General features: G+C 43.3%; 2 protein-coding genes across 2 annotated transcripts; both read left to right on the top strand.

The window, feature by feature from the left end:
* The first annotated feature begins 2,224 nt into the window (after positions 1 to 2,224).
* On the top strand, positions 2,225 to 20,602 carry LOC107192528. Its single transcript, XM_015581807.1, has 21 exons — positions 2,225 to 2,778; positions 3,611 to 3,721; positions 4,228 to 4,319; positions 4,528 to 4,617; positions 4,714 to 4,817; positions 15,420 to 15,484; positions 15,624 to 15,783; positions 15,952 to 16,094; positions 16,272 to 16,476; positions 16,538 to 16,699; positions 16,772 to 17,053; positions 17,124 to 17,372; positions 17,432 to 17,607; positions 17,671 to 17,820; positions 17,897 to 18,179; positions 18,233 to 18,442; positions 18,504 to 18,654; positions 18,732 to 18,954; positions 19,040 to 19,169; positions 19,230 to 19,350; positions 19,908 to 20,602. The coding sequence occupies exons 1-21, from the start codon at positions 2,225 to 2,227 to the stop codon at positions 20,600 to 20,602; spliced, it is 4,356 nt and encodes a 1,451-aa protein (XP_015437293.1).
* On the top strand, positions 13,815 to 15,125 carry LOC107192584. The gene is made up of 2 exons (XM_015581879.1): positions 13,815 to 13,949; positions 14,382 to 15,125. The coding sequence occupies exons 1-2, from the start codon at positions 13,897 to 13,899 to the stop codon at positions 14,707 to 14,709; spliced, it is 381 nt and encodes a 126-aa protein (XP_015437365.1). The 5' UTR covers positions 13,815 to 13,896; the 3' UTR covers positions 14,710 to 15,125.
* Positions 20,603 to 21,083: the final 481 nt, after the last annotated feature.

Below are 21,083 nucleotides of genomic sequence, written 5' to 3'. Positions count from 1 at the left end.
AAGTTTAATATGGTCTGTGGCGCCATCCACGGCAAAACGTGCAAGCTATTAATCATTTAGTACAATAATCATGATGATAGATGACGTCGCTATGCAAATTAGGCGCCAATTTTCAAAAGTAAGCATAGTCATGGACGAACTACATCTCGACTGTGCTAGCTTAAAAACGTAACAAATAAATTATTGTAGGCTAACACCAGTACAGGAGACTTCAATAGATAATTGAGTATCAACGAAGGATATGCTTAGTTTGCCTTTTTAATTATTTCATTTTTTAACCAAAACACTTGGGACCACAGTAACGCCACCTAACGGCATGAGCATAGTACTAACTGGCTAGTAGCTTGAGAATTACGTAGATGTCGCTACAAGTGTCTACGAACCACATTTCAATATTAAAATATTATAATCAATAAATCGTTAACGAAGAAAATCAATTAAAGAGAATAATACGCCGACAATCGAAATGAATTAAATACATGTGTATTTAGAAAAAAAGAGTATTTGAGCATACGTGAAAATAAGAATCTCAAAGTTATGAAAGAACTTCGATAAAATAATAATTTAAGAAAAAAAATAATTTCACAGCTTTGAATCGATGCATGATCTTTATTACAAGTAATTAAACTGTTCCAATGAAATACATCTACCGTCCGAAAATTTTTGCAACCTCAATTGCAAGTTTTGAAGCCTGTTCAGTGATGATTCACCGGTCATCTACAACCCCAACGAATATGCACCTCATACTTTATAAAACGGCGGAAGAGAAGCATATTTCTTGTACTAAGAATTTGATTAGATTCTGGTTCAAGTAAACTTTAAGAACATTACATTCGAATTCTCATTTTTGACTATATTATAGACTAATAGCACATGAATATGCGTATCTGTGATTACAAAACTGACCTTACAAGATAGCTACCTTCAATACGCACAAACATTACTGATAAAAATTTCTCTTATCTCTGCCGACGAACCCCGCGGAGCTACCACCACGTTCCACCCCCTGGAAAAGGCGTCTGTGTGCAAGGGGTGGACTGAGGGTGCGCGCCGAGAGATCAGTCGTGCGGAAGAGGCTAACGCCCAGCTGCCCGACAGATCGCAGGTCCGTTCGTTCGTGACAACCCTCGAGAACCATCCTACCGAATCTGACTTTTAATCGTCCTATGGCAAATAAGCTCGATCAGAATGTATTTATTCTCGGTGTATCGGTCCCCGTTTCGTTAACCCTTGTTACCCATAGCCCGAACAAGGTGCACATCATCCCTCTCCCATCGATATACCCGATAACATGATTCACACCCCTCCAGAACCACGGATCCTCGATATATGCTTGATTCATCGCGATTATCCCTCCTCCCTTGTGTTGTATCAGTGCGGGAATGAAGTGTGTGTAACAGTTGACAAAAGTGTGCGTGTGTGTGTATGTGCGCACGCTGGCTAGATCTGGAGCGAAAAGCACAGGAGACGTTCTTCTGAATTGTAATCGACGTAAGGGTCATGTGTTGTATTTATTACGAATTGAAGAATCGATTGATCAACAGGGCTGACTGGATAGAATTGCAATTGAGAATGTTAGTACCGTTCGGAACGAAATCACAGGGACTCTAGTTAAACGAGAAGAATTCTAAAACTTAGCTCCGACGAAGAGTCTGCAATTTGTCGCCAATGATTCGCGGCATCAGCTTGAACACTTTAAAAAGATAACTTTCTGACGTGCACCAGTATATTAGTGCGTCATCGAATTCCTAATGAAGCTGCAGTAAAGATTTCTGAGGGACATCCTATTCGTTAGCCTCCAACCCGCCAGATTGTTGGTCGAACCGTACATATGTTTATTTTAGTCATAAAACACTGCTTTATGTAACGGAGGATTTATAATTCCCACGCGGGACAATTTCCTCATCACCTGGCCCAGAATGCCAGTGTTTCTATCTCTGGACCACATACACACGCGTATTCGATTAAATAGTTACCTGATCGCAAATTTATCGATTCTAAACAAATTCCTCGCGTTCGCTTGAATGTGTTTCTTTACCCATCGTTTCTAACAAATTTTATTTAGGTGATCAATTTTCCCGTATCTGTTTTCCGTCGCGTGGTCGCGATAGAAATCATAACAAAAGGGATTAAGCCTGCCGTGATTCATGTCAGCCCCGCTTCTCCGATGAGATCCTGAAATATTTTAATCCGATGAATTTTATTCCAGACGAATTCCTCGAAGATGAGATTCACGGTAACCAGCGTTCCCATCCTTTTCCTCTGGTGTCTGAGCTTTACCGGGGCATCCGGTACGACCGAAGTCTCGTGCGGCGATCGTTTGACGTCGCCTAGGGGAGTGATCCAAACACCGAATTTCCCCGCGTCGTTTCCGGTCCCGATAAAGTGTCGTTGGGTAATCGACGTGTCCGACATAACGGCCACCAACGGTTCCATCGTCGTCTACCTGACCCAGGTCTACGTGTACAAGGGTCTTAGTTTCACCGAGTACGCGTACTACGAGTCGGAGAGCATGAACTTCGGCGAGTCGCTGATCAAGGAGATCACCGAGGGGAACGTCTTCGAGTTCAGATGGTTCCGAACGTTTCGACCGTTTCTCGTCGTGGAATTCGAGCTCGATCGACTCGAGGGAAATCACGTACGCGTGCTAAACGATCTTCTCGACGTGTACGGGTTCAACGTCACGTATCAGATGACCGAGGATCAACCGAATTACGATTCCTGTTCGGTCCAGCATTGTTCCTTCACCGGGCACTGTCTCGTCTCCGCCGACTATACGTGAGTTCTCGACGTTTTTCGGTCAACTATTACGACTCTAGTCGTCGAAACAGTAAACAATCGTGAAATCAGCATTTGCTACGAGTATAAAGAAAGTATAAATTCGACAAATTCTCAGATTCGGGTTGTCATTGTTTGGTCCACTAGAACCACCGAGGGCTTTCGAAACCGTTTAGAGCAGCATTGTAACAAATACACGGATTTGTCTGGATGCTAGTTAAGCTGCCTTACTATTGTTCTATTTGCTTCCAACTGTGTCATCCCGCTGCTAGTATTAGCCAGCTTTGTGTTTCCGCGCGATGCAACCTATTTCTTAACGAAACATGTGCTGGCATTCCTTATTTGTAGACTGCGGATTTTATGCATTTATAGCCAATAGGGCTTTCTGTAATACCATAGAGAAAGAACTTTCATCAGATTTAAAGTGTTTTCTACTTTATTCTGAACCCAATAAGTATTTAAGAAAAAAAAAGAAATTCCTACCTTTGCTGTTATCTTCAAAAATTATTTTAAAAAACGCCATTTTGCAATAAAAATCCGCAGTCTACTTATTAGGTATCCAAACGGCGAAACTGTATTATTCACCAGCTGAAAGTTTGCTTCGTCGCCGCCAATATTTCCCACAACTTTCAGAGAATTCAATGGTAACTGCGCTAAATGGTAATTGAGTAATTGTTCGGCCATTATGACTTAATCGAATTAATAGTTTTCTGTAAAAAAAATCACGTATTATCGTACCGGTTCATGAATCATTAATGAACTCTTAAACTTTCGTCGATATACCCGGCATCCCTGTTGGAAATAACCTGATCTCCCCGTTGGTCTTTTGCAGTAACTTTCGGTGCGACTGTTTCGAGGGTTTCAGCGGAAAGAACTGCAACGAGGGACCCCTCTGTTTCGACGATAGACGGGAGCCAGTTTGCCAAAATGGAGGGACCTGCAGGTAACGGACGAATAACAATTATACCAAGTAATTCATAGTAACAGCGAGATATTAAATTCCCCGAACGTTCATTCGATTCCCATTCAATACTAAATTTCTATTTCCCTTATCGATCCAAGACCACCAATAACCATCACCGTAACCCAGTGATAGAATTATTCCGATAGAATAAAAGTAGGTCGATCGCGGAGGCCATTCCCGTGGCGCCGAACTTTCGATTGAAAACCGGAAAGGAGCGGACCTCCATAAAAACTTCCTTTATCCCCTTACTATAAAAATCTGTCCCTTTCTTCTGCCGTGCGACGAGAACTTCTCGATATTTTCTCAAAGCGTATAACAGGGAGAATGGCAACTTGGTCACGTTCGAAACAACCATTCGTATCACGCGAGTCCAATAAACGTCGAAATTCAAATGAACCAAGATTCTTCTTCACGGTTGGCGTGAATCTTTTCTAATTCTACGTATCATCGACGGCTGACCAGCGTTTCGTTTTGGATAATTCCAGGCAAATCGGAGCGGAAGCGATGAATTGTCATTGCCCGGACGGTTACGTCGGTCATCGGTGCGAGATTCGTCTGCTGGACACCATGGACGCTGGTAACAATCTTTCTCTCTCTCTCTCTCTCTCTCTCTTTCTCTGTGAATCCATATTATTTGCTCGAGGCATCGCGAGAGATAATTTTTCGATGAGTCACGGTCTCGCGTTCCCCGACCGGATCGAGGCTACGGACGAGCCTGTGAGTCATTCACGAGGATCTCGGTGGTGGCGGTGTGGCGCTTGACGAGGTCAATGGTTTGTTCCCAGAATGCGGAACGGAGAATTGCATAATGCAGTGCCCTTTGGACGACGGGGTGCCACCGTGCACCTGCAGAAACGGCACCAGGATCTACAACAGTGAGTTCCCTTAGACCTACTTTCTCTTTTTCCTGCTTGGATTTTCCCAACCCGTTTACATAACCGCGGGGTGGAAAAACCTCTTATTTTTCGCAGATCGGTCGCGTTACGAGTGCAGAATTAAACTGTCGAATGTGACGTCGCTGAGGACCGGCTCGGTAACGCAACAGGGGAGCCTGGAGTCTTATGTCGGCAAACAGGTAAGAAACAATCGAACGAACGGAACGAGTGCATGGATTATTGATCGTTGAGAAAAATTCCTCGAGGAGAATTGACTGGTACTTATGTATAGACTGCGGATTTTTATGCAAAATAAAATTTCTACAGTATTTTGTAAAGACAGGAGCAATCGGAGAAATTTATTTTCCCTTTTAAGTATCTTATTGGGTTCAGAGTAAAATAGAGAACTCGTTGGATCCGATGAAAGTTTTGTTTTTCATTGTATTTCACATAGCCCTATAGGCTATAAATGCATAAAATCCGCAGTCTACGTATGTATTGAACTTGGTCCCGTGCGTGGCTTTTTCGGTGCAGGCTAAATATTATCTCAACAAGAATCGCGTGTAAGCATGCGTCACGGTGATCGTAATTAAACAACAACACATTTGTAATCGCGAATTCGGTATCTGAAAAATGTATTGCGCAGCCGTAGATAATAACCGTTACCGGTGCGTACGATGCTACACGATCGACGTTATCGTTCCCTGTTTCACAATCGCGGTCCATCTCCTCTGCCATAAAATCCGACCACCGGCTTGTTTACGGGCGGGCACGCGCGCTACCGTCTGGCAAACGCAACGTCTCGACTATTATATCGGGAAAAATTCAACCGTGCTTCGGTGAACAGTCTAAGAACAAGGAATACCAAGTACAAGATTTAAGGACTAACATACAATGTCCGAAGCAAAAAAATTCTAAGTCCAAAGACTAATTACATACAGTGATATACCACTTTCATATCATCACGAGAATAAAGCAAAGAATTCTTGTCGACAGTGACAGTCAGATAGCTTCAAGAATTGTTTATTTATGAGCCAAGGTATTCCCAGATCTTACACTTATCGTAGCCATAATTCTCGTTCCGGACATTTTCCGGCAAATGGTACTGTCTCAATAATTTCAATCGTTTCCTCAACTCCTCGGTCAAGCCGTGTCTCCCTGGATCGCCCAGGTATATACGTGTTCCATTTTCCCGCGCTTTCCCGAGCCAAGGAATCAACGCGTCGGCGATCTTCTCGTCGTACAACATGTCCCCGATGAAAATGACGTCTGCCAGCTTTTCCGGTGATCGTTGCAATAGATTCTCTTGCGACACTTGGACGTCCGCGTGGTTCAGTGCCGCGTTCATCGAGATGGCCGTGCACGCGACTGAAAGCATACGAATGAAACGTTAATATGATCTTTATACACCATTCATGACTATGTATTAAATGGCCCGAACAGTGGACTGTGAACGACCGTTTCCTCGACCTGTCTGAATCGCAAAAAAGGAACAAGAGATGAGAAAAAACTTGTTCCTCTTAAAATACATTTAAGAGTCACTCGATTAAAATGAACGTATAAACATGATCTATAACGATCTATCGACCGTTCGTTATTTCAATGAATTTTCAAAAGTCATACATCGTTGCACGTGTTCGGCTTTTCTGCGGTCGTAAAAGGACGCTACTTGAACTGGACAAATCGAACGCATTCATTACCGGAACACAAACCGAACTGAATCAGTTCCCGACTGGTTCCCCAGCGTATCCCGTACCCGATAAAACCGGTTGAATCGGGACCACGGTTATAAACAATAACGCTGATTTTGTAACGAATCCTTTTGTTCCTTGTTAACGAACGGCAACGGTTACGCGTCATTCAAACGCGACACGTAATCGCGCAACAAACGTTATTACATAATACGTGAGTTGGTTTCCATCGGTATGTTGTCTCATTGATACCTCCCCTCCCCCTTACACAAGTGGAGGAAATTTTACCACTAATCCTACAATTATTGATTTCCAATGGAATCGATCATTCCCGATAAAGACGAATGCTAAATATATGTATTTGTGGAATATACGCCAATATCGATGTCTCCGTTAGATTCGATAAGATAACTGTTCGACAAAGGTCGCGCCATATCAACGGGCTCTACACGCTCGAACACCACGCGACCACCATACAGCGCAGTTCGACCTGCGCGGTGACACTTTTTACCAACTCTCTGGTCCACTTAACTTATCAGACCGAAAGTAATTAAACAAACACGTTTGTCGTTCCCGTGGTCTGTTGCCTCTCAATCTTTTCTTGGAGGAACAGTACATATTAGACACGAGTAAAGGCAAGATATTTTAAGTTAACGACTAAAAGATAGAGAAAATACACTACTGGCCAAAAGTAAAATATTATTCTACCAAAGATTCGATGAAAGTAATGTCGTAAAACTGATTGGAAATGATTTGTACATGCACCGATTCCGAACTCTTTCTAATTTTGAACACTATGGGACTATGGGAGATATTCAGATATTCATACGTCTATGGTATTATCACATTCAAGTGAAAAAAGTAACAAAAATAGACGGATCGACGCCGTCAACAGGTGAACTGATCTGTCTTAATTCCAACGACCACGCACGAGCGGAACGTGCGGAAAGAAGTGTACGCGACCGATTGCATAACCCTGATCTTTCCCGGTCGATCACGGGGCCGATCCGAATGTGAGCCAGTGAAAGTGAACTTGAGGAGGCCGCATGAGACACCGGCTGTATCGTTCATTGGGTCGTTCTCGTCGCGGAGGAATCCGATCGCCGGGACCTTGGCTCGTTTTGGCTCGCACGCGGGAATCCTCTCTCACGCGGCACGAGCCAGTATAGATATAAAAACGATCATCGCGCGTTACACAAAAACGGCAGAGCGCTAAACAAAGTCGGTAAACGACAGATAACTCCTCGAACTCCTCTCCTCATCCTCTCTATCGTTCTGCCGTTATCGAACTTGTTTTGTGTTCGTTGGTCCACACCCACGCGCAAATCGCGAATGTCGATAACATCGAGTACGGTTTGTCGTATCTGAGGACTCTTTACGATCTTAACAAGACTCTTTCGTATATCAAGATTAGTATCGTTTCAATGGCCCCGATTTCCAGAGAATTTTAAGTATCTTCTGATGTTCGATCCCGATTCGATTCTTCGGAAGATCGATTCCCTTGTGTATAGAAAGAGGAAAATATTCTACACAGCGTTAATGAAGGTGTAACGTATTAAACCCATATTCGAATGCTGCGACTTACAAAACGCTCGTTGATTCCCCTTTTTTTTTACCGATCGTTACTTCTCGCGATCGAGAACGGACCCGTCACGGTGATGTTGCGGCTGCACGATGGTTAATAGAGATACCATTCAACGGTACGCAACGTCACACAGCCGAGCACCGCGACCCGATGGATCGATTTGAAATGCAGCGAACGTTGTACCCCACGGAAATGGAGAACCTTTCACTGACGCACGGCGGCCGCCTCACAAGACCCTTCCCGCTCCGTTCAGTCTCTCTATGAAACGGGGAAAACCGGCGTGCCTGACCCAGATACTCGACTTTCTTCGAACCAACGTTCCACGGTGCAATCGCCAGGACTTCGGTACCGCTACAAGAGCGAACGACGTTTTGAACCGATAAAGCGACGTGGTTTAAAATCGAACTCAGCTCTTTGCTTGCTTCCCTCCTCCCTCTCTCGGACTCTTCCTACTGGAAAATATTTAAAATGAAGACTTTTATGGAACGATTATAATTCTGTTTTACAAAAACAAAGAAACAATTGTCAGACCATTCCTGGAATTCAAACGTGATCGTACGAGAAGATATTTACAATGAATTTAATCAGAATTTTTTCTGAAGTTGGTACGCAACCGGTTCATTGATGGAACGTCCAAGTTGTTCCGAGTAGAATGGAGCCACGGCACGTGCGAGCTACTCTTTGTTATCGATTCGAATTCCCCGACACACAGCTCACGGGAAATGTTAGTATGTACTACAGTTACGAGGAAACGGCCGTCGTTTCTCTGAAATTCAATTAATTCTGTTAACTACCTGGAAACATAACGTGCAGTCGCTGAACGAACATTCTTCGTTCGACATGTGTCCATCGTGGGGATAAAGATTACGTGTGTCTTTACAAAATTATAGAATCGAACAACAACCGTAGTGATATCTCGTCGCGAAACGACGGATTAAACCAGTCGCCCGTAAAAGGAAATGGATAATAAAATTGCAAATCGTGAGACCCCGTTTATCAAGAGGGAAGGCACAAAACGAGCGTCACCGGACACGGTCGGCTGTGTACAAGCGCGACGATTAAGTATCGCGGAAAAAAGAAATCCCTTGGTATCGTCTTTCCTCGTGCGTTCGCGACCAACGTCAACGCGCAATTGTTGCCAGCGACGGTTAGCAACACCGGCGATGCACGATCTCTCCATGTGTATCGTTGGACAGGACTCGAAACTTTCCGGAGACGTTTGCAACTATTAGAATGGAGATCGTGCGGACGTAGAACCGGCTTACAACGAGAACTGGACGAGCCGGTGGGAATACCGGGCGCATCAAAAAAGAAAAAAAGACCTGCATACATGGAGCGTGACGTCACGCGATCAGGTAAACGGCTGTCCTAGTGACGCAGAACGAAAGGTCCGTTAACACTTTCGATGGTTAACAATCGATGGATCTAAAAAGCAAACGAATGTATAGATCACTACGGAAATATAACTAACAAGTGTGTAACGTAACACATCAATATCGCTCGTTTGCTGGAACAATGGCACAACTCGAAATTTACAGTATTTCAGTTATTACCGTTATCAGTGACTACAGATATACACTATATCGTGAGAGTATAGAAAAAAAGAACGGTTGTTGGCTGTATTGTTTATCGGCTGAATCCTGCCAGTGCACTTCCAAAACATACCACGTCAAGACAGTCACTTTAAATATGATATTCGTATAAAATTATACCCATCAAAACATTCTATTTTTCCTGAAATTCCGATGTTTCAGTTACGTCGTCATTGCAGCAAATGAGCGATACGTAACATGGCCGGGCGTAGGAAGGACCAGAGAAAGACAGAAACAGACTATTCGAACCTGTTCTTCTGAAACCCTTTCCTGATTATTACCATTGTACTTGGAATTTCCAAATTCCCCATACCTTCATCAATGTCATTAGCGACCACCGTGCCCGCGCCAACCAGTTTCGCTGCCACGGCGGTAGCTCCGCAGCCAGCACCAACGTCAAAGACCCTCGTTTTCCCCAAGGTTGGAAAAAGATTCTTTCCTTCGTCGAGGATGAATCTCGTCAATGCTTGTCCTCCCGGCCAGTAAATGGACCAGAAAGGGTCGGAGAAGACCTTCCATTTCGCGTCATCCCCTTCGAAAACGCTTGGAAACGGCGCGTGATACAAGTCGCAATTTGGCGTCAGGAGGAACAGCTTGATCTCCGGGGTCATATGGTTCCTCGAGATTTCAGTGTGATTTAGGATCGTACAGACAATCTTGGGCTCAGGAACAATCCCATTGCTGACGAACCATTGCATGCCAGTGACGCGTTTCCAGGCCTCTTTGACATTCGTCCCGACGCTTCCGCGGAAACGCGACGACGCTTTTCCTCCGGCGAACATCTTGCAACCTAAACAAAAGGTTTATATAAAAAGACTGGTCTCAGGAAGTGTTCTAAATATAGAATGGCTTTAGATAATTGACGGCCGATATACAGGTGCTTAATGATCCAAGATACGTGGAATCACCGTTGCTTCGTCATTTTGTAATTATCGTTGAAAGAAAAATCTGAAGCACACGTGAAGTTGTCTTTTTCCTATTTCGGGGAGGTTTCTTATTAGGTTTACAAATTGTGGAAATTCACTTTCATCGAACACCCACGCACCATTTCACAATTAACAAACGATTTGTCCAAATCGATCGTGGTGCCAAAGTATCGTGGTCCTTGTTCGTTTTTGTACATTACGAACCGATACAGATCTGCCACGATAAGCAACGAGATAAGAGGCGGTGGACGCTAACGAGAAGTAACGAGGACGAAGAAACGAATTATCTTCCGTTCTTCCTGGTACTTCCCCGAGACTCTGTTTATACTTGGACACCCTGCAGACTATCCTCGAAAGGATTAATCTGTATTTATTGATTCCTTGTTTTAGGAAAAATTCACCACGGGGAACTTTCGTTTCCTCGATAAAGACGTTGATAACGAACACCTTCCCGGAACGATATCGTGACTCGCAATCTTATTAGCAGATAAAAATTGAATTCCTATTTTTTTCTTAACGTTTAGCCGTGGCGCCGATAAGATATATCCCGCTGTCTTTGTATATTTGACACCGTCGCCGAGTTTTCGGTCGCGAAATGTTTCGATTACGCAGATTGCAGGGGCAATGGCGCCATGTTTCGACGGTGAGGGTAACCATTTCTCGTAACATTACGAAATACCCTTGGGGGCATTGTCCAGATCCATCGTAACTGTTACTGCATGCGCAAAACCAGCGTCTCCCGAATAAATACATTTCCAAGAAAAAAGGTTCGAGACAATTTAATGAGCAAAAAGGTCGTTGGACTTCGATCTGAAATATTCGACAAGGTTGTCGATATTTCTATGTGGAAAATTTCACACATTTAATCTGAAAATCGTGTAATACTTAATGGAACTTATATTTAGCACATAATAGTCGTATGAAACGCGACTGAAACGAACGAAGATGATAAAACGACTCAAGTTCATTGAACTCTAACGCGAATGGCATTTCGTAAACACTAGGTGTCGGACTATTTGCTGACGGACGATTTTACGACTAGATCGTCGTACGATTTTCCCCAAATCGGCAGAAAATATGGTTAAAAAGAAATAATACAATTGATTTACCCGTGTAAGGAAAAATTGCTGTTTTCACCTGTCTTACATTTGCATACGAATGTCAAGTCAAAATCGACTGGATTCCAACAAATTCGGTGAATTGCCATCACGGTGATCGGTCTCCGTATTACACGGAGCAGAGTTCTCCTGGTATTTTTAGCCGACAGGATGCCTGGAATCGTCGATTTTTGCAGAAACGATACCGAGGCTGCACGCCGGTTTCTTCTTGTCTAAGAACACCGGGGGATTCCCCGATCGCGAGCGCGTCAAATTACGGCCCAAGGTGGCTGACCGTTGGCGGTTTGAATCCACTCTCGCTGCTAAATTCCCCGACAAACCGTTCAGAAAATTGTTCATTCCTCATACCTAGAGATAGGTAAAATTCGAGTAATTTTCTTCTTCAATATCGTATTCGATTACGTGAACATTAAATTTTTCTTCTCAAAATCCACTTCCCATAAACATTTCACTGAAAGTAACCGGGTTCGTTCGTCGGGAAAGTCCAAGGAAAAACGGGGCCGTTGGAGGGGATCCGACCTAGGATCCCAAATCCACGTTAATCCCGTTATTATAAAACGCAACGAGCATCGATTACGTAACGCATTAACTTTCCAGCTGATGTTAAAATAGCATCGTTACGGGGGTAGTCCCGCAAAGCTCGTTACATGCGACCGATTTAATTATAACTTCCGACCGCGTCCTTTGCGTGGATACATGTCGGTTTAGTACAGAGACGCATAAGGGAGAGGGCGCGGACGGTTGTATTAATCGGAGATAAAGGATATATCAATGTACATCTGTGCACAATGAATGGATATAGAGTCGAGGAAGAGACCAGATGCGAAATATCGACTTTTCATCATTCCCCCCATCGTCACGAAATGTAATTCCCCTCGTGTGTAGATTTCCAGATCGAACGGTTATCAGCTCGCGAACCTGTCCTAGCTGCAAGGCTGATGAAACCGTACGATTCGAGACGTTTGCCGGTGCTCTTGCATCATGAGCTCTCGGTAGGTAGACACAGACGGTGTGTCTATGTACATAGTATATCCGACGACGCAGGGCACGTGTTATCGATCCAAGTCATCCCCATGATGATGCGTTCCTTCGTCCGGTAATACAAATACGACGAAACCAATTCGTATCGGTTTTCGACGTAATAAAAAAACAGGTCCCACCTTTCCGTTCATTGGACGGACCAAGAACTCGTGGATTGCAAACTGAACGATCCAGTACGAACACATCGTCTTGCTCTAGAAATTCGCCACGTCATTCATAGATGTTTCCTCTCTGTGCCTTTTTTTGCTCTAATGCAATGGGGGAGACTGAAGAAACATTTCCAGACGTCGCAGAAAATCCCTGACCCGGACACTGTCGTCGGTCGATTCCATCTAGGGTTGCTTTTTTTACGCCCGTGACGACGTGCTGCCCACTTTCTTGTCGGTTGCGTCGGAATTTTTCACGTTCTCCCACGCGGTTACACCACGTAAACCGACGGTTCGTAACATCGAAGAATGTTACAAATTCTATATACGTGTCCAATCTCGAAGACGATTCCAGTGTTTTATTTAGAGTATATTGTTAGAACTATAAACGTTTCTGTTCAATTAAAGAATAACGATTGTAATTCTTTCAAATCGTTCTGCGAAACTTTTCAAGTAATAAAATAACGCGCAATAATTCTATATTTTTCTATAAGCATACGATCAATCCGCGATAGGTGAAAGCTTCATCTGTAACGTGCAACCGTTAATTAGTGTTTAATGTTCGAGAAATTTCGTAATCGAAATACTTTTCAAGATCTGTACCTACATACCAACTGTTCACCGCGATGCAGGTCAAAAAAGGTCAGAAGTCGTTCATAGGAAGGAATACCAAGAAAGCTTTTGTCCTTCGTGTTACTCCGTTTCGCGGTAAAACTTTCGGAAGCGTCGATAAAAAAGCTCCGTTTCTGTGTATGTATATATGTAGTAACACAGAAGCTCGCGACGCTTTATCTGGAATACCCAATGGTAGTACAAGAGGCGATAGTGGGGGTAGCCGGCGTATAAAACCAGCTCGCGCGCGGCCGTCGAGGTCATTCGTTACTCGAGCTCCGACAAGTCAATTTTTCGTCATCTACCAAATCTACCGAGTCACCCAGCCACACGAAAATTCCTTGGAAAAGCTTTTCGTTATTGCATAAGCAAATCTGTGTGACGGTGGTGTATAGTTGAATCCAGAAAGAAGACTCTAGTAAATCTAGTGGAACCATCGACGAGTGGTGCCGGTTTCTTGTGATAAACCTGTCGATCAAAGGCCGAGAAAATTCCTACATTCAGTGAAGTGTGCAAAGGAGGTGCGACCAGGAGTACTACGAAACAGAAGAAAGAAATACTCACAGATATGACACGCTGCCACAGCCTTCAATCGTACACGTCCGCGGGGATGACAGACAGGTATTTAATTTGACACAATCACGCTCGGTTACCGCATGTGACGAAACCGCTCGCTTTCACGTGGAGAATCTTAGATAGGCGAAATTTTCATTCCCGGTCGTGTGGATAAACTGAAAAACGTAGTGGCATCGTAGTAATTTTCATAGAACTTTTTTATCTTGCTTTGAGATTGTTTATTTAACGAATCATTTGTCCCATCTACGAGGAATCGTCTACGTTACTGCGAACGGCGTCCGTGGCTTATCTACAGACGGCTCGTGAGATGGATTGATCTTGAACTCACACGGGTATCTCCAATTACCCTATCTCGTGTGGGTATTACCACTACTTCAAATAGAAAAGTAGCGATCGAAATAACTCACTAGCTGTCACGTATAAATTCCTAGTCATCCGATGATTCTCGAGAATTGCAATGTCGATTAAATTTTCCAGCGGAACGCTTTGGACAGACCAGAAAGAAACTGCTAGATGCCCCAGAGGTACGATAACCTGCGGTATGCTGCCCACGTTACGCGCTCTGGCATCCAAGGAATGCGAGAACAGTCAGGGCACCGTCTGTCTCGTGCCGTTCGACACAGAAATGGACTCCGCCAGCCACCTGCAGATGATCCTATTGGAGGCGTATTGTCGTGAGACCGGGATCAAGGTGTTACGTGTGTCCAGAGAGAAGATACGGGATCACTTGTGCCCAGGAGGCGGTGATCTTTCGTGCGTCCTGATCTCGAACGTCGATCCATATTTCCTCGAGACACCTGAGTGAATTCGGACCTGCTTGGAAATCTTCATGAACCAGAGAATATTTAGTCTCGACTAAACACAGTCATGTGATTATTTCGGCAAGGCGCAACAGAGTCCGATGAAATACCGATGGACGAATGGGAGAGTTTCTGAACGATTTTTTCCGTGACACCAGTTCGTGTATTCCGTGAACCGACAAAGCGTGGAAGGTTACACACCACGATAACGGACTACGATGTTCTTGCGATAAGAAGGGAGAAATACTTGCTGCGTATATTTATCGATACCCGTGAATATTCGTTGCGAGAACCCACGGGGATCATTTGCGGCTGCACGAACGAGAATACGCAAACCAAAGGATGTACCAACTTCGCTGGTCTAGTTACGAATAACGTGCATGTATATACATACGACGATTATGCTGTAATTGTTGATAGGAGGAGCAAAGAGCAATTATTTTGTAATTGTTGATTATGAAAGCTGTTGTCACTCGACTATTTTGTAATTATATATCCACTATTGAGAAAGATGACTTTGTTGATTTATTTACATCCTCACTCCTTCTTCCCTCTCGAAATCCCTCTCTCAATTCTCGAAACTCCCATTGCAATAAGATGATCCGTGTTACCTTAAAACCAGCGATATATGTTTCATTTCTCTATCGATAGGTCTATTTAGTAGGCTTGAAGATTATCAAGTACTTCCTGTTCACTTATTTCAATCTCTTCACAGCTTGCGAAATACCTACGGAGCTCCAATATCTCGTCTATGGAGGATTTACAAATCCTGAGCGTGACGTGAGTAGGTACATTAAACATTAAAACGTTCAGTTACCCCGTAATGACGCCCGACACCTATGCATTGTATCTTGAAATCACGTATCAATAGAGAACTGGGCGAAGTAGACAGTTATCGTTAATTCGATTAATTATGTAGGCCCACGTCCGAGATCACATTCCATTTTTTCGGGAATTCGGAGGACGGCGACAAAATCCGAGAGTCCCTTAACAGGCTGGTACAGCGCCGACGGCTTAGCGAGATCTCCCTTGAGTCGACTCACTTCACTTTTCAGCAAAAGCCAGCTCTTAGATTGCAGGTACTCCTTATTCTTCCGAGTTCTTGAACATTGCCATGTTGGATGTTACGTTGATATAAGATCGACGCTACACTTAAGTAAAGTAGCTACTGTAGTTAAGTAGATAATGTATATATCCACTATTCGAAACTTACAAGTTTCTTTTATTTAATTAATATCGCCCATTAGAGTCTCCGCCTCAATCGGGTGAACGAACACGAAGTTCATCTCGGGGATCAGTTAATTCTTTCTTGCGTGGCCCAAGGCAGTTACAGCATCAACTTCACCTGGTACAAGGACAACATGCTAGTGAACATAAGCAAGGCTACCAGGTAATAGGAAGCATATTCTTCAACCTGTCTCTATAAAAGTTCGATCGCTGAAGGACGTTGATCCTTTGAAATAGCGTGGTGTCATAAATTTCTCAAAGTAACACATAGAAGTGAACCAGCAGAAGTGATTCAATGATCGAATTACAATGGTTCCGTTTATATGACTTTGTTGTGCAGAGAGATCGGATATAAGCATCTTCCAAATGACGCATCGGACCTGCACACGTACTTATTGACGATCGAGAAGACGACCTTGCTCGATGCCGGTCAATACACTTGTCAGGTAGCTGACTGGGGTGTACAGCAATGTAAAAGCATGTACGTTGACGTGAAGGACGAGCCCGACGTAAAAGTGATGCCTATGAGCGCCACTATAGACAAGGTAATGGTGAAAAACCGATCCTTTTAAATATATTTACCGACCGCCTTTACTCTTCTCCCAGGGGGGTAGCACACAATTGACGTGCATGACACCCAATATGCCTAATATTGGTATAGGGTTCGGTTGGACGAAGAACAAGGCTTTGCTCAAGCTGGAACCCGGAAGTGAGGTGTGGGAGGATCTTTATCCCACTGGAAGTATATTGACGATCACAAATTCGCAGGTATTCCCGTATAGTTGTGTCGGCTGCTGCCGTTTTCGTGCGAGTGTCTTCACTGTTTGTCTATGCTTTCAGAAATCTGCCATATATACTTGCAACGTGGCTGATAAGTCAATGTCTGTCAGAGTTGAAATAGTTAACAGAAGCCACATACCAATTTGCCTGAGAGGCAAATCGTGGGATTTAACTTGGCCCGATACAGCACCTGGATCGGAAGCATTGCTCGAGTGTCCTCAGCACTTTATAGGCAAAAAGGTGTCCAGACTGTGTTCCATGAAGGATGCCACTACACCCGAATGGCAGACTCCGGATTTCTCTTATTGTCTGTACGAACCGTTCACCTCTCATTATGATAAGGTACCAACCGAGCGGATAAAGTTCAATCGATATCAAGGGAAAAGTACCAAACGTTACCCTTTGTTTGCAGTTTAAAAGCCTCACATTAGGCTATCAGAACACCACCGGGTCAGAGACAATATTCTCTTTTTGGGAAATCCTGCGATCACGTGGATTGCCCCTGTATCCTGGCGAGGGGGATCGCATATTGGGCATGCTAGCGGAAATCGAACGTTATCAGTATTATGTCGATCCATTAGACTTACACGCCTCAACAGAGGCCCTGATACGTATTATCAGCCGAATACTCAACGATGAAAATTCCATCCTGAATCAACAGGTAACGGCGACTCCGATAAACTGACAAACAGAAATGAATCATGTCTTTACCATTTCCAGAAAGTATTGCTGCTGTTGCAAATTACGCAACGAAGTTTGACGCACTGGTGTAGGATGGCACGTGAGCCTTACAAACATATGTCCCTAACTTCTTTGGTGGTAGACATCCGAGGATTACAACAACACAATGGTGACAGTATCACGCACTCCCTTCAGACCCCTCTGGACGATTCCATGTAACTATTACTAGGAAGAAATATAGTCATAGATATTCTATTTATTCAACGAATTGTTCTTAGGTATCCCAGTTGGTACGACGATACGGTGGCTGTAAGGTTGTGGAGAAAGAGACAACGGGGCCTGAAGCTGAACGGCACTCTTAATGGAATTGTGGTAGTTTACAAAAATGTGTCCCACTTCCTTCCAACTGCATATGTCAAGGAACTCGAGTGAGTGAATAAAGTGATGTCCAGTCCATTACGATATCTGATGTTTTCACTTAATTCTAGTGTTTAACTTTCATAGCGATGGTACCGACCTCGAGTTCCGTATCAACTCCCGTGTCATTATGATAGCAGTGCCAGCCTTCAGTCTGGACAAGCATAACAAAATATGGGTAGACTTACAGATGAGACACATCCAAAACCAATCCAGTTCTTGGAACATGTCTTGTGGTTTCATGGACAACACAGGCAGCTGGGATCTGAATAGCTGCATAGCCAATACTGCACCAGGGGATGTTACCACTCACTGTTTATGTCCTAACACAGGGACTTTTGCAGTTTTTCTAACGGCTCGTGCAGTGAGAGTAAGTTTATACCGTGCGATTGAGATTCTAGATTAATCTGTACTTTCTTTCAGGTGGTACTAGCGAAGAAAGAGCAAACCACATTCATCGTAATATTCGGATGCGGTAGCTGTTTAGTCCAGTGTTTTCTGTCTTCCTTAATTCTTGGAACTTTCTGGTGGAAGAACCGCAGTTGGCTGAACTTCCTGAAGCTTCAGTACTGTTGCGCTTTATTTGGGGCAATGGCTGTCTTCATTTATGCTGTACACAACAATCTCCCTGAGGTACTTGAAACATCTTGATGAAATTTCCTGAACTTGGCATTGTTATATCACTTTATTTCAGAGCTCCTACGCTATTGTAGCAATATCATTAGAAGCTTTCCTTCTCGTTGGTATGTCTGCACCCATATCTGAAGCATTGATCATCTATGCTGGCTTGACACAAGTCCGATCTGGTCAACACTTTCAGCCGACCGTCATTGCAGTAATTACCGGTATGGATTAAATGTGTTACAGAAAAAATAATCTTCCGATTGAACGTTCTGTTATATAATATGATGATCTGATTTAGGTGTCCCTATCTTAGCTGTTCTGACCACTGAACTCACACGCAAGAGTACTGGCTGGAGACACGAGTCCTGGTGGCTGATTTTCGGCAGTGGAGTTTACAATATATTCGTGACTTGCGCTACTATGATGTTTTTTATATTTGCTGTATTATATTTAGGTATTTTACATAAAGCGCATACACTAGTTGATGAGAATGTGATGAAGAAAGAGGCAATAGAAGCAAGGTATAGAGCTATGTAACACTATAGTCACACTTGCCAACTACATATTCATAAACTCCTGCAAACTAACATGTTTTCTTCATTTCAGACTACGAATGCTTCACCGAGCGGCTATCGTTATTTGCGGTGTAATTGCGATGGAAGCATCCTCCATTTTCTATATAAACTCCACCTCCATTATTTTCCATTATGTGTTTGCATCCCTTTCATCTGTTCTGGTAAGCACTTATTATTGATAATACCTGATGGTTCCTAATCAATAATCTACTTACTTGCAGGGATTCGTCATAATAATGGTCTACATCGTGAACGGTGAATTGGCAATTGTTGATTTGATCTTGAGGAAACTGAGATGGAAAGAGGCAACAGAGGAGGAGATAACGTCTGAGCCAATTAAAGGTATCTCATGAAAGAAGGCTACAAACAGGTTCAATAGTACGTTGAATTAAAACTGGGTTTTTGCAGTTGATGTTTGAGGTTTCCAGGTATAAGTCATGTTCTGTCTGATCATCATTAATCTTCAAATTGAGCTGAAATAAAATCAAAGCATTAGTTGACTTGCGTACAAAGAGAGCATCAGTTATATATGGACAAAGACTGAAATATAACTTGTATCACTCATAGGACTACATAAGACACTTCTATCATTAGAATATCCTTTGTTATAAATTTTTAATTAATTATCCCAAATCCCTTCAGTACTGCCACTTTGGATGAAGATATATATCAATTTTCCAAAGTAGATTAAACGAGAAGCTAATTTAACAGAAACAGAAGTAACTACACATTAATATCATCAGTCTACCAATGAAGCCAATTGCAATGTTATTAATTATAACATACATTCAAATAAACATGGCTGTTATCCAGAAGTCTGAAACAATATCAACTGAGAGCCTGGGCCAGAATTCTGTATACACTTTATTAGAAATCGAGTTCGTTTAATCTTTTCCTAGTTTGCTCAAAGAGTGGTGCAGAGGTAGACAACGATACAGCACCACCTCTGTCATCCTTAAGCTTGGGAGAGTCCTACATGGAAGCTCGTGGGATCGCAGCTGGTAGTATAGACATGCGCGAGTTCGTGAACGAGTCCACGTCTTCGTACTCGAAACCTTCCGTCCCCGTTGCTAGCAGATTCTTGCCGGAAATACGCATCGATCATTCCGACGACATAAATCTGGAAAATTACAACACGAGCCCGCGGAAGTACCAAGAGACAATCTCATTTGACGCCATGTTTTCTTCACGGACGACCCATTGCGCGAATGAACCGTACAGTAACAACGAATGCTGCAGTTTCCGTGAATACGGCAAGTATCGCGAGCCACCAGGACAACAGATTTTTATACCGCACAATCCAACCCCGGATAGCTCGGCGAAAGTTTTGTGCAGCGCCGATGTCGAATCACGTTTGACCGGTATGCCGGATGTCACTCTGGCCATTAAAAGTGAAGCCGAATTGTCCACAGCGGAATTGAAGACCAGAGAACATGTGAATGTTATTCCTGATATAGCAAATACCACCGAACGCAAACAACCTGACGGAGAAGAAAAAGCACCGGAGATCGTGATACCGCACGCACTCAACAGACAGTACTTAAAACTTTCATCTGATGTATCATTTGATATGTTCGGTGATCTAGTTAAGTAATGTGTTCAATGCTTTTCAATGATTGCATTTGTACATATACAGAATTCCATATTTCTGAAAAAATCAAAAGTGGTTAGATCTGATATCCAAACTACTACCAGCTCTCTTATTTGAACACAATGGGTGTTGTACAAACCTGATGAGATCTACTTACAAATAACTCCTAAACTATTAAGGCTCAATGTACACGAGCATGCGATACCGCAAGAGAACAACAAAATTGTGACAATTCGACAGGTCACACCGTATGTATTTAGCTAGTGTGCCCGCAAGCGATCACATCGGAATGTCATCACTGGTCATCAGTCATCACTACTGGTCACTACGAACCCGCAACGATACCGCATCACTCGTCTGCACCGAGCCTAATTCCTATGAAATTGAAGACGATAGGAACATGATTCATTGAGAAGCATTGCTCTATATGTAATCAACATGAAATATTTTAAGAAATCCTAATTGTTTTTTATGTTCTCATTTA

Source organism: Dufourea novaeangliae, unplaced genomic scaffold (assembly GCF_001272555.1).
Source record: "Dufourea novaeangliae isolate 0120121106 unplaced genomic scaffold, ASM127255v1 scaffold355, whole genome shotgun sequence".
Classification (NCBI taxonomy): Eukaryota; Metazoa; Arthropoda; class Insecta; order Hymenoptera; family Halictidae; genus Dufourea; species Dufourea novaeangliae.
The sequence above is the reverse complement of the archived record's forward strand: the minus strand, read 5'-3'. Positions and strand labels throughout refer to the sequence as shown.

What these genes read in the sequence shown, in the direction of transcription:
- LOC107192528 (XM_015581807.1), top strand. Translation starts at nt 2,225, where the DNA reads ATGAGATTCACGGTAACCAGCGTTCCCATCCTTTTCCTCTGGTGTCTG. An exon ending in GCATATGTCAAGGAACTCGA is followed by an intron (nt 17,821 to 17,896) that starts GTGAGTGAATAA and finishes TAACTTTCATAG; the next exon opens with CGATGGTACCGACCTCGAGT. An exon ending in TACACAACAATCTCCCTGAG is followed by an intron (nt 18,443 to 18,503) that starts GTACTTGAAACA and finishes ACTTTATTTCAG; the next exon opens with AGCTCCTACGCTATTGTAGC.
- LOC107192584 (XM_015581879.1), top strand. Translation starts at nt 13,897, where the DNA reads ATGACACGCTGCCACAGCCTTCAATCGTACACGTCCGCGGGGATGACA. An exon ending in TCCGCGGGGATGACAGACAG is followed by an intron (nt 13,950 to 14,381) that starts GTATTTAATTTG and finishes TAAATTTTCCAG; the next exon opens with CGGAACGCTTTGGACAGACC.